Source organism: Scardinius erythrophthalmus (assembly GCF_964197995.2).
Source record: "Scardinius erythrophthalmus genome assembly, chromosome: 3".
NCBI classification, from domain to species: domain Eukaryota; kingdom Metazoa; phylum Chordata; class Actinopteri; order Cypriniformes; family Leuciscidae; genus Scardinius; species Scardinius erythrophthalmus.
Window position 1 is genome coordinate 54,601,551 of NC_138223.1, and position 20,019 is coordinate 54,621,569.

The 20,019-nt window shown below is 44.9% G+C and overlaps 1 protein-coding gene across 1 annotated transcript in view; it reads left to right on the forward strand.

The window, feature by feature from the left end:
* LOC308687455 (hemicentin-1-like) overlaps positions 1-20,019 on the forward strand; it is a 93,209-nt gene that overhangs the window by 44,469 nt on the left and 28,721 nt on the right. Inside the window, exons 8-9 of the mRNA XM_081360017.1 lie at positions 4,325-4,381; positions 10,963-11,019. Of these exons, the coding sequence (XP_081216143.1) occupies positions 4,325-4,381; positions 10,963-11,019 (114 nt within the window). The remainder of the gene's footprint in view (positions 1-4,324; positions 4,382-10,962; positions 11,020-20,019) is intronic.

Sequence of the window (20,019 nt, forward strand, 5' to 3'; positions counted from 1 at the left end):
CGGCTGCATTTTGGACTAACTGTAGCTTGTTTATTGAGGATGCAGGACAACCGGCTAATAACGCATTACAGTAATCTAGTCTTGAGGTCATGAATGCATGAACTAACTTTTCTGCATCGGAAACAGATAGCATATTACGTAGCTTAGCAATGTTTCTAAGGTGGAAAAAGGCTGTTCTTGTAACATATGAGATATGATTTTCAAAAGACAGGTTGCAGTCTAATATAACACCCAGATCTTTTACTGTAGAGGATGAAGTAACAGGACACCCTTCTAAATTAAAGTTGTATTGTGAGAGGTTTTGTGGGTGGTTTTTTGAACCGATGATTAGTACCTCTGTCTTGTCTGGATTTAATAAAAGAAAATTACGCGTCATCCAATCTTTATATCTTTAACACACTCTGTCAATTGAGATAATTTAGCGTTTTCATCTGGCCGTGATGAAATATAGATTTGAGTGTCATCAGCATAACAATGGAAACTAATTCCATGTTTCCTTATAATATTTCCAAGTGGCAGCATATATATTGAGAATAATAGAGGGCCTAACACAGATCCCTGCAGCACTCCATAGTTTACTGGAGTTATGATCGATTTTTCTCCATTTAAATAAACAAAATGGTATCGGTCTGATAAATACGATCTAAACCAGCTTAATGCTTGTCCTTGAACACCAGTATAATTTTGTAATCGATCTAAGAGTATTGTATGATCTATAGTATCGAACGCAGCACTAAGATCAAGTAAAACTAATATTGAGATACAGCCTTGGTCAGAAGCTAAAAGTAAATAATTTGTGATTTTAACGAGCACAGTTTCAGTGCTATGATGCGGCCTGAACCCAGACTGAAACTTTTCATAGGTGTCATTTTCTTGTAAGAAAGAGCCCAGTTGAGCGGACACAACTTTTTCTAGTATTTTAGACATAAAAGGTAGATTTGAAATGGGTCTATAATTTGCTAGATTATGTGGATCTAATTGTGGTTTCTTAATGAGAGGTTTTATAACTGCCAGTTTAAATGTTCTTGGAACATGACCTAAAGTTAAAGACGAGTTAATAATATTGAGGAAAGGCTCTTCCACTACAGGTAACACTTCTTTCAATAGTTTAGTTGGTAAAGGATCTAGTAAACATGTTGTTGTTTTAGATGAAGTGATAAGTTTATTTAACTCTTTTTGTTCTATAGTTGTAAAGCACTGTAATTGTTCTTGCGGGGTGATAATTGAGGCTGAGTTATAAGGCGCGATTGAGGATTGAACGTTTACAATTGTGGTTCTGATGTTTTCTATTTTCTCAGTGAAGAACTTCATGAAATCATTACTACTACACTGTAACGGAATATTTTGTTCAGGAGACATCTGTTTATTTGTTAGTCTAGCCACGGTGTTAAATAAGAACTTAGGATTGTTATGGTTGCTTTCTATTAGTTTGCGGAGATGCTCAGCCCTGGCCTCTTTTAGGGCCTTTTTATAACGTGACATACTGTCTTTCCATGCGATTCTAAAGACCTCTAAGTTAGTTTGTTTCCATTTACGCTCTAAATTACGGGTTTCTCTCTTTAGAACACCCGTAGTATTGTTGTACCATGGTGCTTTACTATTCTCTCTGACCTTTTTTAATCTAATGGGTGCAACAATATCCAATGATCCAGAGAGAATAGTGCTCATAGTGCTAGTTAATTCCTCAAGTTCATCTGTTTGTTTGGGTTCACTGAGCAGCTGAGACAGATCCGATAAGCTATTTGAAAAATGATCTATGGTGGATGGAAGGATTGTTCTGCCTAATCGATAACGTGACGCAGCATGATATATTACAGGAGTACGTAATATGCAAGTTACCATGTAATGGTCAGTGACATCATCACTTTGTGGAATGATATCTATATCGGTTGGATCGGTTCCATGTGATATAATTAAATCGAGTGTATGATTAAATCGATGAGTTGGTTCGGTAACGTTTTGCTTGACCCCAAAGGAGTTTAATAAATCTGTAAACGCAGCCCCTAACGCATCATTTTGATTATCTACGTGGATATTAAAGTCTCCAACAATTAATGCTTTATCGAAATTAACTAATAGGTCTGAGAGAAAATCTGCAAACTCTTTTAGGAAATCAGCGTAAGGCCCAGGCGGTCTATATACGGTAGCCATGGCTAGAGATAATAGGGATGTTTTTCGAACATCTAAGAGCGTAACATTTAGTACAAGTTCTTCAAATGAAATAAACTTATAACCCGTTTTCTGAGTAACATTGAGAACATCATAATAGATTGTTGCAACACCGCCGCCACGACCAATCAGACGGGGCTCGTGCTTATAGGAGTATCCTGATGGAGTAGACTCATTTAGACCGAAATAATCATTTGGTTTAAGCCAGGTTTCAGTAAGGCAAAGTACATCGAAGCTATTATCTGTGACTATTTCATTTACAATAACTGCCTTAGGTGTGAGAGATCTAATGTTTAGAAGACCTAGCTTTAGAAATTGTTTTTGATTACTAATAGCAACATTTTCTGGTTTAATAACAATTAGATTTTTTCTAGATCCTGCAGTAGATTTATTATTTGATCTCACTAAACGAGGAATAGACACAGTTTCTATGCAATGTTCTACACTATTTATATCAGTTAAATTGGTGCAGCAGAGACTATGATTTGGACTTTTGGTTACTAGTCAAAAGGTATTTAACATTTTGGAGATGTTATCTGACAGAAGATCCGCTCCGAATCTGCTTGGGTGTAAGCCATCAGCACGGAAAAGCCTAGGACGCTCCCAAAACAGATTTCAATTATTTACAAAGAACAGTTTCTGCTCATTGCACCATGACATTAACAATTCATTTAGCGCGAATAATCTACTAAACTTTTCATGACCTAGTCGGTACGTGGGAAGCGGTCCTGACACAATGATTGTTATATCAGGCGATGTGCTGCGTACCGTATCGATCAGATTCCTGAAGTCTTTCTTCAGAACCTCCGTCTGGCCCAGCCTGATGTCGTTCACTCCCGCGTGCAAGACCACAGTTCCGACGCGCTCGTTCAGAATCTCGGGAACGTGAGCAGCGATTTCAGAAACACGAGCACCAGGAAAGCAGTGACTATGCACCTTAATTTTATTTAACGTAGCGTGTACGTGTCGAACGATGGAATCGCCGATGATCACAGCATCGCGTTCTGTTTCGCGAAGAGGGGAGAAGCGGTTTTGTGTGGATATCTCGAAAACCGGGAGGGTCGGAGAGAGTTTTCTTGGTCTAGACCTGACTCGCGTCTTCCACTGCGGAAATATCCAGGCTTCGTGGTGGCGTGTTGGAGCTGGAGTGAACGAAACCAATTGCTGATCGCGACCTCAACGCTCGGCACAAAGAGACATCAAGAGACATCAAGAGACATTTAGACACAAAGAGACATCAAGAATCAGCTTATGAATCTCAACAATGGTGACGATCGAAACCTTCATGCTGCAATGCATGCTGGGTATCTAGTCTTTCTAGTCTTTGTGTAGTCTGGCTATCACCAGACCAAGCTCAATCTTTTAAGATTGAACATTAGTCTGGGGAGTCTGCTCTGTGTTTTCTCCTGCACAAGAGGCGTGATCAGCGGGCATAGTTCAAATGACTCTGAACGCAATTGGATAGTCCTTCAACCAATCAGACCAATATAGTTGCTGTATATGACTATAGCATGAGCACAAAGTGAGGGCGCTGTGAGGATACACTTTTAGCTCATTGTGAACTCAGATTGTGAACACATCACAGGTATCATGAGAGCTCATGGTGAGATCACTGAGAGATAAAATTGTTGACTGGGAGTGCCTCTCCATATTAAACTGGTTAAATGTACAATAATTTAAACTTACCCTGCCGTATAAATGAACAGTGTTGATCCTAGATATTGTTTTTCTGCGATCGTGACGACCGCAACATGAGGCTTCTCCTGCTTGTTTGTGATCTGTAAACTCTCGCTTCCAAATTAATCTTGTTACCCACCATATTTATTTTATAATCTTTTATCCCTCCATGGCATATTTAAGTCCTACTTGAATGCTCCTCGACGAGAGGTGGTCCTTCTGCGTCCAAAATTTATCAAAAACATCTTGGGATAAGGTTTTTCATACTGACAGCTGTCATTGTAATACAGTTAGCAACTCCCTTTTGTTTTTTCCCATTAAAGTCAAAGCCTGTCCAGGCTATTATTATGTCTATGAGCTGGTTAGAACAACTGTGCGCTATTCAGCATACTGTGCAGATAATTATGTGTTCATGAGCTCTTGGTATTATTTGTGTTTGTTGATTCATTGGTATTAACCATTAGTCATTATTTTTCAGCTGTTACTAACATCATCAGCCCCGATACAACAGTCACACCAGAGACGACCTCAGCTGGTAATGTACTCCAAATGTTCCCTCTGTTGGATTGTGTTTTGTCTGAATGTTTGTGGATCTGTAGAATTGAACAGATGTGTGAGTGTGTTTGTGTTTCAAGGTATAAACTAGGGGGAAAATTATGTCGTCACGTCGACGTTACGTCGAACGTGAGCGACTGAAAGGGAACCTGAATTTTGTCAAATCTTATTGAATCCTGGTAAAAAAATTGGTCGCAGACAGATCCAGTCTTGCCTTAAAAATCAAGGGTTCATTCAGCAACCAAAAAATGGAATGAAAATTTTCAGTCATTTGAATATGAAAAAAACTCAAAATCTTGAAAAGATGCTGATAAAAAGACGACAATTTTAAAATATTCAAGCACTTAGGGTCCATTAGTGATTTTAACATACACAGTACCTGGTAGTACCTGAGGTCATAGGGGGTTTCGGGTCTTTCAACTTCAGACCCCCTCGCCCAGGCGACCCGACCAGGAGTGATCAGTTCCCGGCCTGTGTCCAAGAAGCGTTCGCCCACTGTTTGTCCCTCCTGATGACAGCCATCGTGAGGCTTTTTCTGCAACCTCTGACGCTGCACTGATGGCTCTTCTCTTGCACACTCCTGTGATTTCCAGGAGGCTGTGGGCCCTGCAGAGTGACCTTCCTGCAAAGCCCCTTTCCCCAACCTAGATGGGCAAGCACTGTGCACGCCACCCCCGTCTCTGACACTCCTCCACCAGCTCCGCATATTTCTCCCTTTTCCTTTCACTCGCTTCCTCCATCCTCTCCTCTCAGGGCACTGTTAGCTCCAACAAGATAACCTGCTTCGATGTTACTGAGAAAAGAACCATGTCGGGTCTAAGGCTGGTCTCCACTATGTCTCGGGGGAACTTGAGTTGCTTTCCCAGGTCCACCCTTAGCTGCCAGTCATTCGCTGTTCCCAGTAGGCCTGTCTGAACTGTTGGTCGGGAAGGTTGGGGTTCTCCTGATCTTAAGAATGAAATTTTTCGCCTTGGTGGTTATAAACGCTTGCTCTGATTGATAGCAGTAGTGATGGACTCAGCAACCACCTTCAGCACCTGGTCATGGCACCAGCGGTAGCGGCCTTCCCCAAGTGCTTTAGGACAGCTGCTGAGGATGTGTTCCAGCGATCCTCTTCCCTTGCACAAGGTACATGCCAGAGTTTCCACCTTGAAATTTGATGCGATAGGGCTCAGACCTCCACAGCTCTGCCCATGAAATCTTCCTCTCCATGGTTTCTTCCCATCTGGTCCATGCGCCCTGTTGCCTCAATCCCACTATCTGGCTTGCACGCTGCTCCTCGATCCCAGCCCTCACTTCTTTTTGGGCCAGGTCCCGCCTTTCCTTACCCTTCAGTTTGTTATAATGGATTATTGGGGTGCTTCCCAGTCCTGCACGGCCAATAGCCACGGGACCCATCAATTCCTTATGACGCAGCCGTGATTCTGCCTGGTCCACCGCCTCATGTGCCTTCCACTTTCTGCCAGTCCTGACCTCCTGACCTCAATGCCAGCTTGAGATACTCTTGTGTCCTTGGAATCCCTGTACTGAAGCACCTCCCTTGCTCTGGTAACCATGAACTCCTCACTGAGGCTGTTGATTGGTAGTGTTAGCTTGTTCTTCTTGCCGTAGAGGGCGATGCTGCTCAGACTTCTTGGCAAGCCCAACCACCGTCTTAGGTAATTGCTCACCCTCCTCTCAAATCCTTCCACGGTGGAAATTGGAAATTCGTACACCAACAATGGCCACAATATCCTAGGTAGGATTCCATGTTGGTATAGCCAAACTTTGAATTTCCCCGGAAGGCCTGACTTCCTAGGGAGAAGTGGAACTGGTCTGTTACCTTCCCTCTCTTCAGTACCATGGATCTGGATTTTTCCGGCTTGAAACGCATCCTTGCCCAGGTGGTTAACCTCTCTAGGCCCTGGAGAATCCATCTGCATCCTGGTACTGCTACAGTTGTTACTTTTAGGTCGTCCATGAATGCCCTGATGGGGGGCTGACAGATTCCGGACTTGGTTTTGGGGCCTCTGCATTCCGGCTCAGCGGATTTGACCAGCATGTTCATGGCCAGGGAAAAGAGAATCACTGACACAGTGCATCCAGTGATGATCTCTTTTTCCAGATGATGCCGCTCAGATGTAACTTTGCCGGAAGTGAACCTCAGATTAAAGTTATTATAATAATCCATTATGAGGATCTTGATGCTGCTCGGAACATGATGTCTCCCCAATGCCACCTCCACTAGCTTGTGGGGTATGGAGCCATACGCATTGGCTAAGTCCAGCCATAGTACAGCCCGGTTTCCTTTCCTTTCCCTTCACGAGCCTCTCTAATCAGTTGTGTCACCACTCCACTGTGTTCAAGGCACCCGGAAACCCCTGGGATCCCTCCCTTTTGCACAGAGGGGTCGATGTACTGGTTCTTTAGGAGGTAGTCTGACAGCCGTTGGGAAATGATACTGAAGAATATCTTCCCCTCGACATTTAGCAGCGAGATGGTCCTAAACTGCTCTATGGTGGTTGACTTCTCTTCCTTCGGAACCCACAACCCTTCTGCAGATCTCCATTGTTGGCCAACTTTCCCCCTCCTCCATATGACCCTCAGTATCTTCCACAGGCGATGCAAGAGCTTGGGGCACCTCTTATACACCAGATATGGCACACCATTAGGTCCTGGTGCTGAGCTGGTTCGGGCAGCTTTAACAACAGTTTGAATTTCTTTCCAACTGGGTACTTTGATGTTGAAGTCAATGGTACCCCTTTTCCACCAAGGCAGAGCTGGTGCTGGTTCGGAGCCAGAGCCTAGTTTCAAATCGGTTCTTTGTTTTTCCACCGCCAAAGCACCAGCTCCGAACCAGTAAAACTGGTTCTTAAGTAGCACCAAATCATTGCAGGGTCTAGAACGGAGCCAAGAAAGAACCGCTTGCTTCAGGGGCTGTGGGCGGGGTTACAGTGACCAACAAGACGATTAGAAACTTGTGACCGCCATTTTTAAATAGCAGCTAGTCAAGCTAATAGCAGCTCGATTATAATATCCGTCTATGTAAGTTACGGCGAGCTGCACGAACGCGTTGGATTCCGATGTATTTTTGCAAACCCATGAGCATCCATAGTATTGCACCGTCCGTTATTGTTGATGGCTTGTTTGAGATGCATCGGAGCGGCGAGGACCGATCGGAGCTGCGGGAGTGTTTGGAGAGCATACGACTCCTTGTGCTTTTAGATCGCTATCGCAGTGCTTTGATGTCATGCGGCGATCGATCTGCGAGAAGCCGATGCATCTCGAACAAGCCTGGCGTGTTTGTGTTTGGCGCTACCGCACTAGCGGTTGCTGGGCAACATGAGACGTATACAGTGACGTAAGATCTGGCTCTGTTGTGGCTCTCTAGCCGGTGGAAAGGCAGACCGGTTCTTGGTAAGCTCGTCAGTCGAACCAACTCTGAACCAGCTTTGGCTCTGGCTCTGAACCAGCACCCGGTTCTTGTTGGTGGAAAAGGGGTATGGTTGGTGTAGGTGGATTAATGAGGTGTCTGCATTCGCCAAGATCCTCTTCCCAGGCTGCATCGCTGTAGGTGTCATGCAAGTAGGTGTCTATCTCCTCTTTTGAACAAGCGAGTTGGCCACTGCGCTCGGTTAACAAGGAAGGCAGCTCGTCTTTTGGCTCTCTCCTTAGCCCGCCTCCTATGCCACTCTGCTCGGCGGAGGGTCAACAGCTTTTTTCTGAGGATGCCCCGTAGCTCTGCCAGCCCTGGCTTCATATCCTCGGTTGCCCCCTTGAACTGCCTCTTCAAGAGTCAGAGTTCCTGTCTCAGCTGTGCAATCTTCTCTGCCCTGCGGTTCTTGGAGTACTGGTTTGTAGCAGCGTGCTTTTCTACCAAGCCAAACCTTTCGGTGGCGATGCTGGTTATCATGGTTGTCATTGTTTGGAGTTTCCTGTCTGCCATTCCCTTCATCGTAGCTTCCAGGATACGATCCACATCATCATCAAATTTCTGCCACTCACTCCCTTTGCTGGCTGGAGGCCACTTAACCCCTCGTTGGTGTTGTGGGATGCCTGGTTTTTGGGCTTCCGGAACATGGAGGTTTTGAGCGCTGTGGGGTGACTCCGGGCTCAGCTCCTCCTGCGTCTCACCAAGGTCCTCTGGAGTGTGGAGGTTCTGTGAACTTTGGGATGTCTCCCAGCATAGTTCCTCCTGCATCACAACGAGGTAGTTCCTTGAGCGCTGCTCTGGCTGCACTTTCACCAAACATCCCATCTTGGTCTGGTCGATCTTCAGACCTCGTGGGTTTTTGCAGCTCTTTCCACATACACAAATAGTGTTCATCGTCAGTTGTCAGTTCGTGTGGTTCGTTGTCTGGTTGACTGTCCATTCGGGGTGCTCATTCTTCCCCCTTCTCGGGCTTCCCTGGGGATATTATTCTCTTGGACTCTTCGTAGCTGTGTTTTGGGTTCTTCCTCACAGAAGATACGGATCGGGTTGCTGGCCCTTCCCGCCCCGGTTGCCGTTAAAAAAAAAAGAGATTTATCTATTCCAAGTTTTCCAACAGTCCCGAGTAAAAACACAACTGGAAAGCTGCACTCCTTCTCTGGAGATGAACTACTCCTTGACCCCCTTCTTGTTTGGGCAAAAATAAAATACTCCCAAAAAAAGTCAACAAAATCCGCTTGAATCCCGGCCATCAATTTCACTGGAGGATCAATACAAACCAGTCTGTGCCAAAAGAGTAAAGCGACCAAATTATTTACAATAAGTGTTCTTCCCCTATAAGACAGGTTGGGTAGAATAATAAATAATAAAAAAAATTTTGTAAGATATTATCATCTCCTAAAAAATAATAATAATAATAATAATAATAATAAATCTCTGCAACCCTACCTATTTCAACTCAGACCTTCAGGAAGAATTGGTTTCCCTTCATTCCAATCCCCTAATAAAAATGCCACACTTTTTTTTCAATTTACTTTTGCTGAAGACCATTTTCCAAAGTCTTCTACCAATTTAGATAAAACATATATGTCGCTTTGTTTATTAATTATTATAAGGAGGTCGGCATAAGCTGATATACAAAAATTAACATCACAAAGTGGTATCCTAAAACCATCTAAATTCTTCCTAATTGTTTGTAGAAGTGGTTGAATAACAATAGAATATAACATTCCTGATAATGAACATCCTTGTCTAATACCTCTACTGACCTCGAATGAAGCACATAAGAGCACTATTAAACTTAAACGTAAACTTCTCATTAAAACCAAAAGCTTCTAAAACATTCCATAGATAAGCATGCTAAACATGATCAAACGCTTTATCTTGGTCAAAAGACAACACACCACAATTGATATTAAATAATTTGGAAGCCTATATAATATCTCTAATTAAGGAAATATTGTCAAAGATTGACCTGTTTGGTACACAATAATATTGATCTAGATGGATCACCTGTCCTATTGCTTAAATATATTCACATTAAATATGTGAAGATCTCAGCAATTAATAGAGATTTAGATGTTGATGTTTTATTATTTTGTTTGGCATTGATATTTTAAATTATAATAGACCTCAGATTACACAGTTTGATATCCAACAGTGTCATAATCATTTATAATGGATCTGAATTGCATAATAAGACACAAACATTTGAACAACTGTGTCATTTAGACACAAAGAGACATCAAGAATCAGCTTATGAATCTCAACAATGGTGACGATCGAAACCTTCATGCTGCAATGCATGCTGGGTATCTAGTCTTTGTGTAGTCTGGCTATCACCAGACCAAGCTCAATCTTTTAAGATTGAACATTAGTCTGGGGAGTCTGCTCTGTGTTTTCTCCTGCACAAGAGGCGTGATCAACGGGCATAGTTCAAATGACTCTGAACGCAATTGGATAGTCCTTCAACCAATCAGACCAATATAGTTGCTGTATATGACTATAGCATGAGCACAAAGTGAGGGCGCTGTGAGGATACACTTTTAGCTCACTGTGAACTCAGATTGTGAACACATCACAGGTATCATGAGAGCTCATGGTGAGATCACTGAGAGATAAAATTGTTGACTGGGAGTGCCTCTCCATATTAAACTGGTTAAATGTACATTAATTTAAACTTACCCTGCCGTATAAATGAACAGTGTTGATCCTAGATATTGTTTTTCTGCGATCGTGACGACCGCAACATGAGGCTTCTCCTGCTTGTTTGTGATCTGTAAACCCTCGCTTCCAAATTAATCTTGTTACCCACCATATTTATTTTATAATCTTTTATCCCTCCATGGCATATTTAAGTCCTACTTGAATGCTCATCGACGAGAGGTGGTCCTTCTGCGTCCAAAATTTATCAAAAACATCTTGGGATAAGGTTTTCACACTGACAGCTGTCATTGTTATACAGTTAGCAACTCCGTTTGTTTTTTCCCATTAAAGTCAAAGCCTGTCCAGGCTATTATTATGTCTATGAGCTGGTTAGAACAACTGTGCGCTATTCAGCATACTGTGCAGATAATTATGTGTTCATGAGCTCTTGGTATTATTTGTGTTTGTTGATTCATTGGTATTAACCATTAGTCATTATTTTTCAGCTGTTACTAACATCATCAGCCCCGATACAACAGTCACACCAGAGACGACCTCAGCTGGTAATGTACTCCAAATGTTTCCTCTGTTGGATTGTGTTTTGTCTGAATGTTTGTGGATCTGTAGAATTGAACAGATGTGTGAGTGTGTTTGTGTTTCAAGGTATAAACTAGGGGGAAAATTATGTCGTCACGTCGACGTTACGTCGAACGTGAGCGACTGAAAGGGAACCTGAATTTTGTCAAATCTTATTGAATCCTGGTAAAAAATTGGTCGCAGACAGATTCAGTCTTGCCTTAAAAATCAAGGGTTCATTCAGCAACCAAAAAATGGCATGAAAATTTTCAGTCCTTTGAATATGAAAAAACTTCAAATCTTGAAAAGATGCTGATAAAAAGATGACAATTTTAAAATATTCAAGCACTTAGGGTCCATTGGTGATTGTTACATACACCTCTTGGACACATCATCAGTGATAGTACCTGGGGTCATAGGGGGTTTCGGGTCTTTCAACTTCAGACCCCCTCACCCAGGCGACCCGACCAGGAGTGATCAGTTCCCGGCCTGTGTCCAAGAAGCGTTCGCCCACTGTTTGTCCCACCTGATCCACAGCCATCGTGAGGCTGTTTCTGCAGCCTCTGACGCTGCACTGATGGCTCTTCTCTTGCGCACTCCTGTGATTCCCAGGAAGTAGGCCCTGCAGAGTGACCTTCCTGCAAAGCCCCTTCCCCCAACCTCGATGGGCAAGCACTGTGCACGCCACCCCCGTCTCTGACACTCCTCCACCAGCTCTGCGTATTTCTCCCTTTTCCTTTCACTCGCTTCCTCCATCCTCTCCTCCCAGGGCACTGTTAGCTCCAACAAGATAACCTGCTTCGATGTTACTGAGAGAAGAACCATGTCGGGTCTAAGGCTGGTCTCCACTATGTCTCGGGGGAACTCGAGTTGCTTTCCCAGGTCCACCCTTAGCTGTCAGTCATTCGCTGTTCCCAGTAGGCCTGTCTGAACTGTTGGTCGGGAAGGTGGGGGTTCTCCTGATCTTAAGAATGAAATTTTTCACCTTGGTGGTTGTAAAAGCTTGCTCTGATTGATGGCAGTAGTGATGGACTCAGCAACCACCTTCAGCACCTGGTCATGGCACCAGCGGTAGCGGCCTTCCCCAAGTGCTTTAGGACAGCTGCTGAGGATGTGTTCCAGCGATCCTCTTCCCTTGCACAAGGTACATGCCGGAGTCTCCACCTTGCCCCAGCAAAAGAGATTAGATGGACTGGGAGTGGTGTCATAGACAGACTAAATGAGAAATTTGATGCGATAGAGCTCAGCCCTCCACAGCTCTGCCCATGAAATCTTCCTCTCCATGGTTTCTTCCCATCTGGTCCATGCGCCCTGTTGCCTCAATCCCACTATCTAGCTTGCACGCTGCTCCTCGATCCCAGCCCTCACTTCTTTTTGGGCCAGGTCCCGCCTTTCCTTACCCTTCAGTTTGTTATAATGGTGCTTCTCAGTCCTGCACGGCCAATAGCCACGGGACCCACCAATTCCTTATGACGCAGCCGTGATTCTGCCTGGTCCACCGCCTCATGTGCCTTCCACTTTCTGCCAGTCCTGACCTCAATGCCAGCTTGAGATACTCTTGGGCCCTTGGAATCCCTGTACTGAAGCACCTCCATTGCTCTGGTAACCATGAACTCCTCGCTGAGGCTGTTGATTGGTAGTATTAGCTTGTTCTTCTTGCCGTAGAGGGCGATGCTGCTCAGACTTCTTGGCAAGCCCAACCACCGTCTAAGGTAATTGCTCACCCTCCTCTCAAATGCTTCCACGGTAGAAATTGGAAATTCGTACACCAACAATGGCCACAATATCCTAGGTAGGATTCCATGTTGGTATAGCCAAACTTTGAATTTCCCCGGAAGGCCTGACTTGTCAACTGTCATCAGCCAGCTCTCCAGTTGATCATTTGTTGCCTTGATAGAAGCGGCATCCTTAAGAGAGCAGTCAAAGGTTTTCCCAAGACTCTTCACAGGCTTCTCTGTGACTGATGGGATTCGGGTACTTCCTAGGGAGAAGTGGAACTGGTCTGTTACCTTCCCTCTCTTCAGTACCATGGATCTGGATTTTTCCGGCTTGAAACGCATCCTTGCCCAGTGTTACGTCCAGAGCCGTAAGGTTCTGTTTGTGTGTGTTCAGCTGTGCTGTTTTCTCTTTCTGTATCCCTGTCTCTCTTCATAGGAGAAATGGTTCCACCTGGTACAGATAATCAATGGCCTGCTGTGATTGGATGCTGGGAGTATTTAAACTGCAAACACCATCAGAGCTGTGTTGGTGGTGGCTTGACTGTGTGCAGCAGCAGCAATGAGGTCCCTTCTTCAACCCCAGACCTGAGACTTTGTTGAAGCCAGTAGTGAACAGTGTATCTCTACCTTATATTGTGTGTACTTCTTAGTGAAGTAGTTTTCTCTTTTTAGTCTCTTTCCATTTCAATCCCTGATTGAGACTTTAAAGGCAGAAGTGAGTGTTACCTTTAATGGCTAATCATTGTTTGACTTAAAGGATCATTTTCTCTTGGTTTTTTTGAAGTTTGTTACTAAACTAGATGTACCGCATCTCGCATCTAGATGTACCGCATGTACCGCAACATACCATAAAAATTTCTTCATCCTCGGTGCCACGGTTCAGGTAGTTATTTAGGAAAAACTGCATTTTTTGGGGTTTGGGGGGGCCAGCGCGGGCGGGGAGTGGCCCCCGGGGACCAAACGAAATTTTTCCTTAGAAGTCTAGTGGGGCTACATGCCCACCAAATTTCATGTTCCCCGGTGCTTCGGTGTCCCTGGTATCGTTGACGAAAAATTTACGGGGGCCCCAGCGCGGGGGGGGGGGGGAAGTGGCCCCCGGGACCAAACGAAATTTTTCCGTAAAAGTCTATTAGACCAACATACCATATAAATTTCTTCATCCTCGGTGCCACGGTTCAGGTAGTTATTTAGGAAAAACTGCATTTTTTTGGGTTTGGGGGGGCCCAGCGCGGGGGGGAAGTGGTCCCCGGGGACCAAACGAAATTTTTCCTTAGAAGTCTAGTGGGGCTACATGCCCACCAAATTTCATGTTCCCCGGTGCTTTGGTGTCCCTGGTATCGTTGACGAAAAATTTACGGGGGCCCCAGCGCGGGGGGGGGGGGGTCTGGGGGAGTGGCCCCCGGGGACCAAACAAAATTTTTCCGTAAAAGTCTATTAGACCAACATACCATAAAAATTTCTTCATCCTCGGTGCCACGGTTCAGGTAGTTATTTAGGAAAAACTGCATTTTTTGGGGTTTGGGGGGGCCCAGCGCGCGGGGGGGGGAGTGGCCCCCGGGGACCAAACGAAATTTTTCCGTAGAAGTGTAGTGGGGCTACATGCCCACCAAATTTCCTGTTCCCCGGTGCTTCGGTGTCCCTGGTATCATTGACGAAAAATTTACGGGGGCACCAGCGCGGGGGGGGGAGTGGCCCCCAGGGACCAAACAAAATTTTTCCATAAAAGTCTAGTAGACCAACATACCATAAAAATTTCTTCATCCTCGGTGCCACGGTACAGGTAGTTATTTAGTAAAAACTGCATTTTTTTGGGTTTGGGGGGGCCCAGTGCGGGGGGGGGGGAGTGGCCCCCGGGGACCAAACAAAATTTTTCCTTAGAAGTCTAGTGGGGCTACATGCCCACCAAATTTCATGTTCCCCGGTGCTTCGGTGTCCCTGGTATCGTTGACGAAAAATTTACGGGGGCCCCAGCGCGGGGGGGGAAGTGGCCCCCGGGGACCAAACGAAATTTTTCCGTAAAAGTCTATTAGACCAACATACCATAAAAATTTCTTCATCCTCGGTGCCACGGTTCAGGTAGTTATTTAGGAAAAACTGCATTTTTTGGGGTTTGGGGGGGCCAGCGCGGGCGGGGAGTGGCCCCCGGGGACCAAACGAAATTTTTCCTTAGAAGTCTAGTGGGGCTACATGCCCACCAAATTTCATGTTCCCCGGTGCTTCGTGTCCCTGGTATCGTTGACGAAAAATTTACGGGGGCCCCAGCGCGGGGGGGGAAGTGGCCCCCGGGGACCAAACGAAATTTTTCCGTAAAAGTCAAGTAGACCAACATACCATAAAAATTTCTTCATCCTCGGTGCGACGGTTCAGGTAGTTATTTAGGAAAAACTGCTTTTTTTTTGGGTTTGGGGGGGCCCAGCGCGGGGGGGGAGTGGCCCCCGGGGACCAAACGAAATTTTTCCTTAGAAGTCTAGTGGGGCTACATGCCCACCAAATTTCATGTTCCCCGGTGCTTCGGTGTCCCTGGTATCGTTGACGAAAAATTTACAGGGGCCCCAGCGCGGGGGGGGGAAGTGGCCCCCGGGGACCAAACGAAATTTTTCTGTAAAAGTCTAGTAGACCAACATACCATAAAAATTTCTTCATCCTCGGTGCCACGGTTCAGGTAGTTATTTAGGAAAAACTGCATTTTTTTGGGTTTGGGGGGGCCCAGCGCGGGGGGGGAGTGGTCCCCGGGGACCAAACGAAATTTTTCCTTAGAAGTCTAGTGGGGCTACATGCCCACCAAATTTCATGTTCCCCGGTGCTTCGGTGTCCCTGGTATCGTTGACGAAAAATTTACGGGGGCCCCAGCGCGGGGGGGGAAGTGGCCCCCGGGGACCAAACGAAATTTTTCCGTAAAAGTCTAGTAGACCAACATACCATAAAAATTTCTTCATCCTCGGTGCCACGGTTCAGGTAGTTATTTAGGAAAAACTGCATTTTTTGGGGTTTGGGGGGGCCCAGCGCGGGGGGGGAGTGGCCCCCAGGGACCAAACGGAATTTTTCCTTAGAAATCTAGTGGGGCTACATGCCCACCAAATTTCATGTTCCCCGGTGCTTCGGTGTCCCTGGTATCGTTGACGAAAAATTTACGGGGGCCCCAGCGCGGGGGGGGAAGTGGCCCCCGGGGACAAAACGAAATTTTTCCGTAAAAGTCTAGTAGACCAACATACCATAAAAATTTCTTCATCCTCGGTGCCACGGTTCAGGTAGTTATTTAGGAAAAACTGCATTTTTTTGGGGTTTGGGGGGGCCCAGCGCGGGGGGGGAGTGGTCCCCGGGGACCAAACGAAATTTTTCCTTAGAAGTCTAGTGGGGCTACATGCCCACCAAATTTCATGTTCCCCGGTGCTTCGGTGTCCCTGGTATCGTTGACGAAAAATTCAGTAAGGTGACGGAAAAAAAAAAAAACAAAACTTTGACAATCCCTATATGACCGCTTTCGCTAGCTACGCTAGCGGCGGTCATAATTATTTATTTCTTTATTTTGTGAGGTTAGTAGGGAGGTGGGTGCCATTTTTTTTGAATCATACTTTTTTCTGCTGTTTATGCTAGCAAGGGAGTTAGCTTATTTTGTTGTACTTTTGTTTTCTTTTCTTTTAGTTTAGGTAGTTTGATTAATGAGGAGTAAGATTGATTATGTTTGTTATTTTGGCTATACCCCCTTCTGAACTTGATACCTCTCTCTTTCTTTTGCCTAATTTGTAAATAAAACTACTTTCTTGAATGAGATCACTATGTGGTTCTTGTGAAACAACTCTGGGTCTGGAGACGGGGTGGCTTCATGCTGTTGCACATTCATTTCACCACCATCCATTTTTACTGTTTCATTCCTCCCCTAGACCAATCAGGAAAACGTAACACCCAGGTGGTTAACCTCTCTAGGCCCTGGAGAATCCATCTGCATCCTGGTACTACTACAGTTGTTACTTTCAGGTCGTCCATGAATGCCCTGATGGGGGGCTGACGGATTCCGGACTTGGTTTTGGGGCCTCTGCATTCCGGCTCAGCGGATTTGACCAGCATGTTCATGGCCAAGGAAAAGAGAATCACTGACACAGTGATGATCCCTTTTTCCAGATGATGCCGCTCAGATGTAACTTTGCCGGAAGTGAACCTCAGATTAAAGTTATTATAATAATCCATTATGAGGATCTTGATGCTGCTCGGAACATGATGTCTCCCCAATGCCACCTCCACTAGCTTGTGGGGTATGGAGCCATACGCATTGGCTAAGTCCAGCCATAGTACAGCCCGTTTCCTTTCCCTTCACGAGCCTCTCTAATCAGTTGTGTCACCACTCCACTGTGTTCAAGGCACCCGGGAACCCCTGGGATCCCTCCCTTTTGCACAGATGGGTCGATGTACTGGTTCTTTAGGAGGTAGTCTGACAGCCGTTGGGAAATGATACTGAAGAATATCTTCCCCTCGACATTTAGCAGCGAGATGGTCCTAAACTGCTCTATGGTGGTTGACTTCTCTTCCTTCGGAACCCACACCCCTTCTGCAGATCTCCATTGTTGGCCAACTTTCCCCCTCCTCCATATGACCCTCAGTATCTTCCACAGGCGATGCAAGAGCTTGGGGCACCTCTTATACACCAGATATGGCACACCATTAGGTCCTGGTGCTGAGCGGGTTCGGGCAGCTTTAACAACAGTTTGAATTTCTTTCCAACTGGGTACTTTGATGTTGAAAGTCAATGGTTGGTGTAGGTGGATTAATGAGGTGTCTGCATTCGCCAAGATCCTCTTCCCGGGCTGCATCGCTGTAGGTGTCATGCAAGTAGGTGTCTATCTCCTCTTTTGAACAAGCGAGTTGGCCACTGCGCTTCTGGCCTAGCAGCTGCTTGGTAAACCCAAAGGGGTTAACAAGGAAGGCAGCTCGTCTTTTGGCTCTCTCCTTAGCCCGCCTCCTATGCCACTCTGCTCGGCGGAGGGTCAACAGCTTTTTTCTGAGGATGCCCCATAGCTCTGCCAGCCCTGGCTTCATATCCTCGGTTGCCCCCTTGAACTGCCTCTTCAAGAGTTGGAGTTCCTGTCTCAGCTGTGCAATCTTCTCTGCCCTGCGGTTCTTGGAGTACTGGTTTGTAGCAGCGCGCTTTTCTACCAAGCCAAACCTTTCGGTGGCGATGCTGGTTATCATGGTTGTCATTGTTTGGAGTTTCCTGTCTGCCATTCCCTTCATCGTAGCTTCCAGGATACGATCCACATCATCATCAAATTTCTGCCACTCACTCCCTTTGCAGGCTGGAGGCCACTTAACCCCTCGTTGGTGTTGTGGGATGCCTGGTTTTTGGGCTTCCGGAACATGGAGGTTTTGATCGCTGTGGGGTGACTCCGGGCTCAGCTCCTCCTGCGTCTCACCAAGGTCCTCTGGAGTGTGGAGGTTCTGTGAATTTTGGGATGTCTCCCAGCATAGTTCCTCCTGCATCACAATGAGGTAGTTCCTTGAGCGCTGCTCTGGCTGCACTTTCACCAAACATCCCATCTTGGTCTGGTCGATCTTCAGACCTCGTGGGTTTTTGCAGCTCTTTCCACATACACAAATAGTGTTCATCGTCGGTTGTCAGTTCGTGCTGTCCGTTGCCTGGTTGACTGTCCATTCGGGGTGCTCATTCTTCCCCCTTCTCGGGCTCCCCTGGGGATATTATTCTCTTGGACTCTTCGTAGCTGTGTTTTGGGTTCTTCCTCACAGAAGATACGGATCGGGTTGCTGGCCCTTCCCGCCCCGGTTGCCGTTAAAAAAAAAAGAGATTTATCTATTCCAAGTTTTCCAACCATCCTGAGTAAAAACACAACTGGAAAGCTGCACTCCTTCTCTGGAGATGAACCACTCCTTGACCCCCTTCTTCTTTGGGCAAAAATAAAATACTCCCAAAAAAAGTCAACAAAATCCACTTGAATCCCGGCCATCAATTTCACTGGAGGATCAATTCAAACCAGTCTGTGCCATAAGAGTAAAGCGACCCAATTAATTACAATAAGTGTTCTTCCCCTATAAGGCAGGTTGGGTAGAATCCACTTCCATTTGTCTAGACAACCTTTCACTCTTTGTAATAAATCATCCCAATTTTTTTTTGGTAAGATATTATCATCTCCTAAAAAATAATAATAATAATAATAATAATAATAATAATAATAAATCTCTGCAGCCCTACCTATTTCAAATCAGACCTTCAGGAAGAATTGGTTTCCCTTCATTCCAATCCCCTAATAAAAATGCCACACTTTTTTTACAATTTACTTTTGCTGAAGACCATTTTCCAAAGTCTTCTACCAATTTAGATAAAACATATATGTCGCTTTGTTTATTAATTATTATAAGGTCGTCGACATAAGCTGATATTGTATACAAAAATTACTCAGTATACTCAGCAATTAATAGAGATTTAGATGTTGATGTTGTATTATTTTGTTTGACATTGATATTTTAAATTATAATAGACCTCAGATTACACAGTTTGATATCCAACAGTGTCATAATCATTTATAATGGATCTGAATTGCATAATAAGACACAAACATTTGAACAACTGTGTCATTTGAGTCAAGTCAAGTCAAGTTTATTTATATAGCGCTTTTCACAACATAGGTTGTATCAAAGCAGCTTCACAGTAATAAATTAAAACAATACATCAATGTTTGTTTCTAGTGGAACGTCTACGTTTGGTAATGCTGATCAATAGTATCGTTGATTGATTAATTAAATTAAATATCCCCAAATATCCCCAACTGAGCAAGCCAAAGGCAACAGTGGCAAGGAACCGAAAAACTCCATCAGGTGACCTAATGGAGAAAAAAAAAACTTGGGAGAACCCGGGCTCAGTCGGGGGCCAGTTCTCCTCTGGCGTTTATGAACTATAGACAGGATTTAACTGTAAGATTAAAAGTATTATATGAATGCCTGGCTGAAGAGATGCGTCTTTAATCTAGTTTTAAACTGGGAGAGCGAGTCTGAGCAACGAACAGTATCCGGAAGACTATTCCAGAGTTTTGGAGCTAAATGTGAAAATGATCTCCCTCCTTTGGTGGATCTGGATATCCTAGGTATGACCAAAAGCCTCGAATTTAGTGATCTTAAAGAGCGCGATGGATTATAGGGCTATAGAAGATCCGTTAAATAGACTGGAGCTAAGCCGTTTAGGGCTTTATAAGTCAGTAGCAATACCTTGTAATTAATACGGGACTTTATAGGTAACCAATGCAGTAATGATAAAATCGGTGTTAT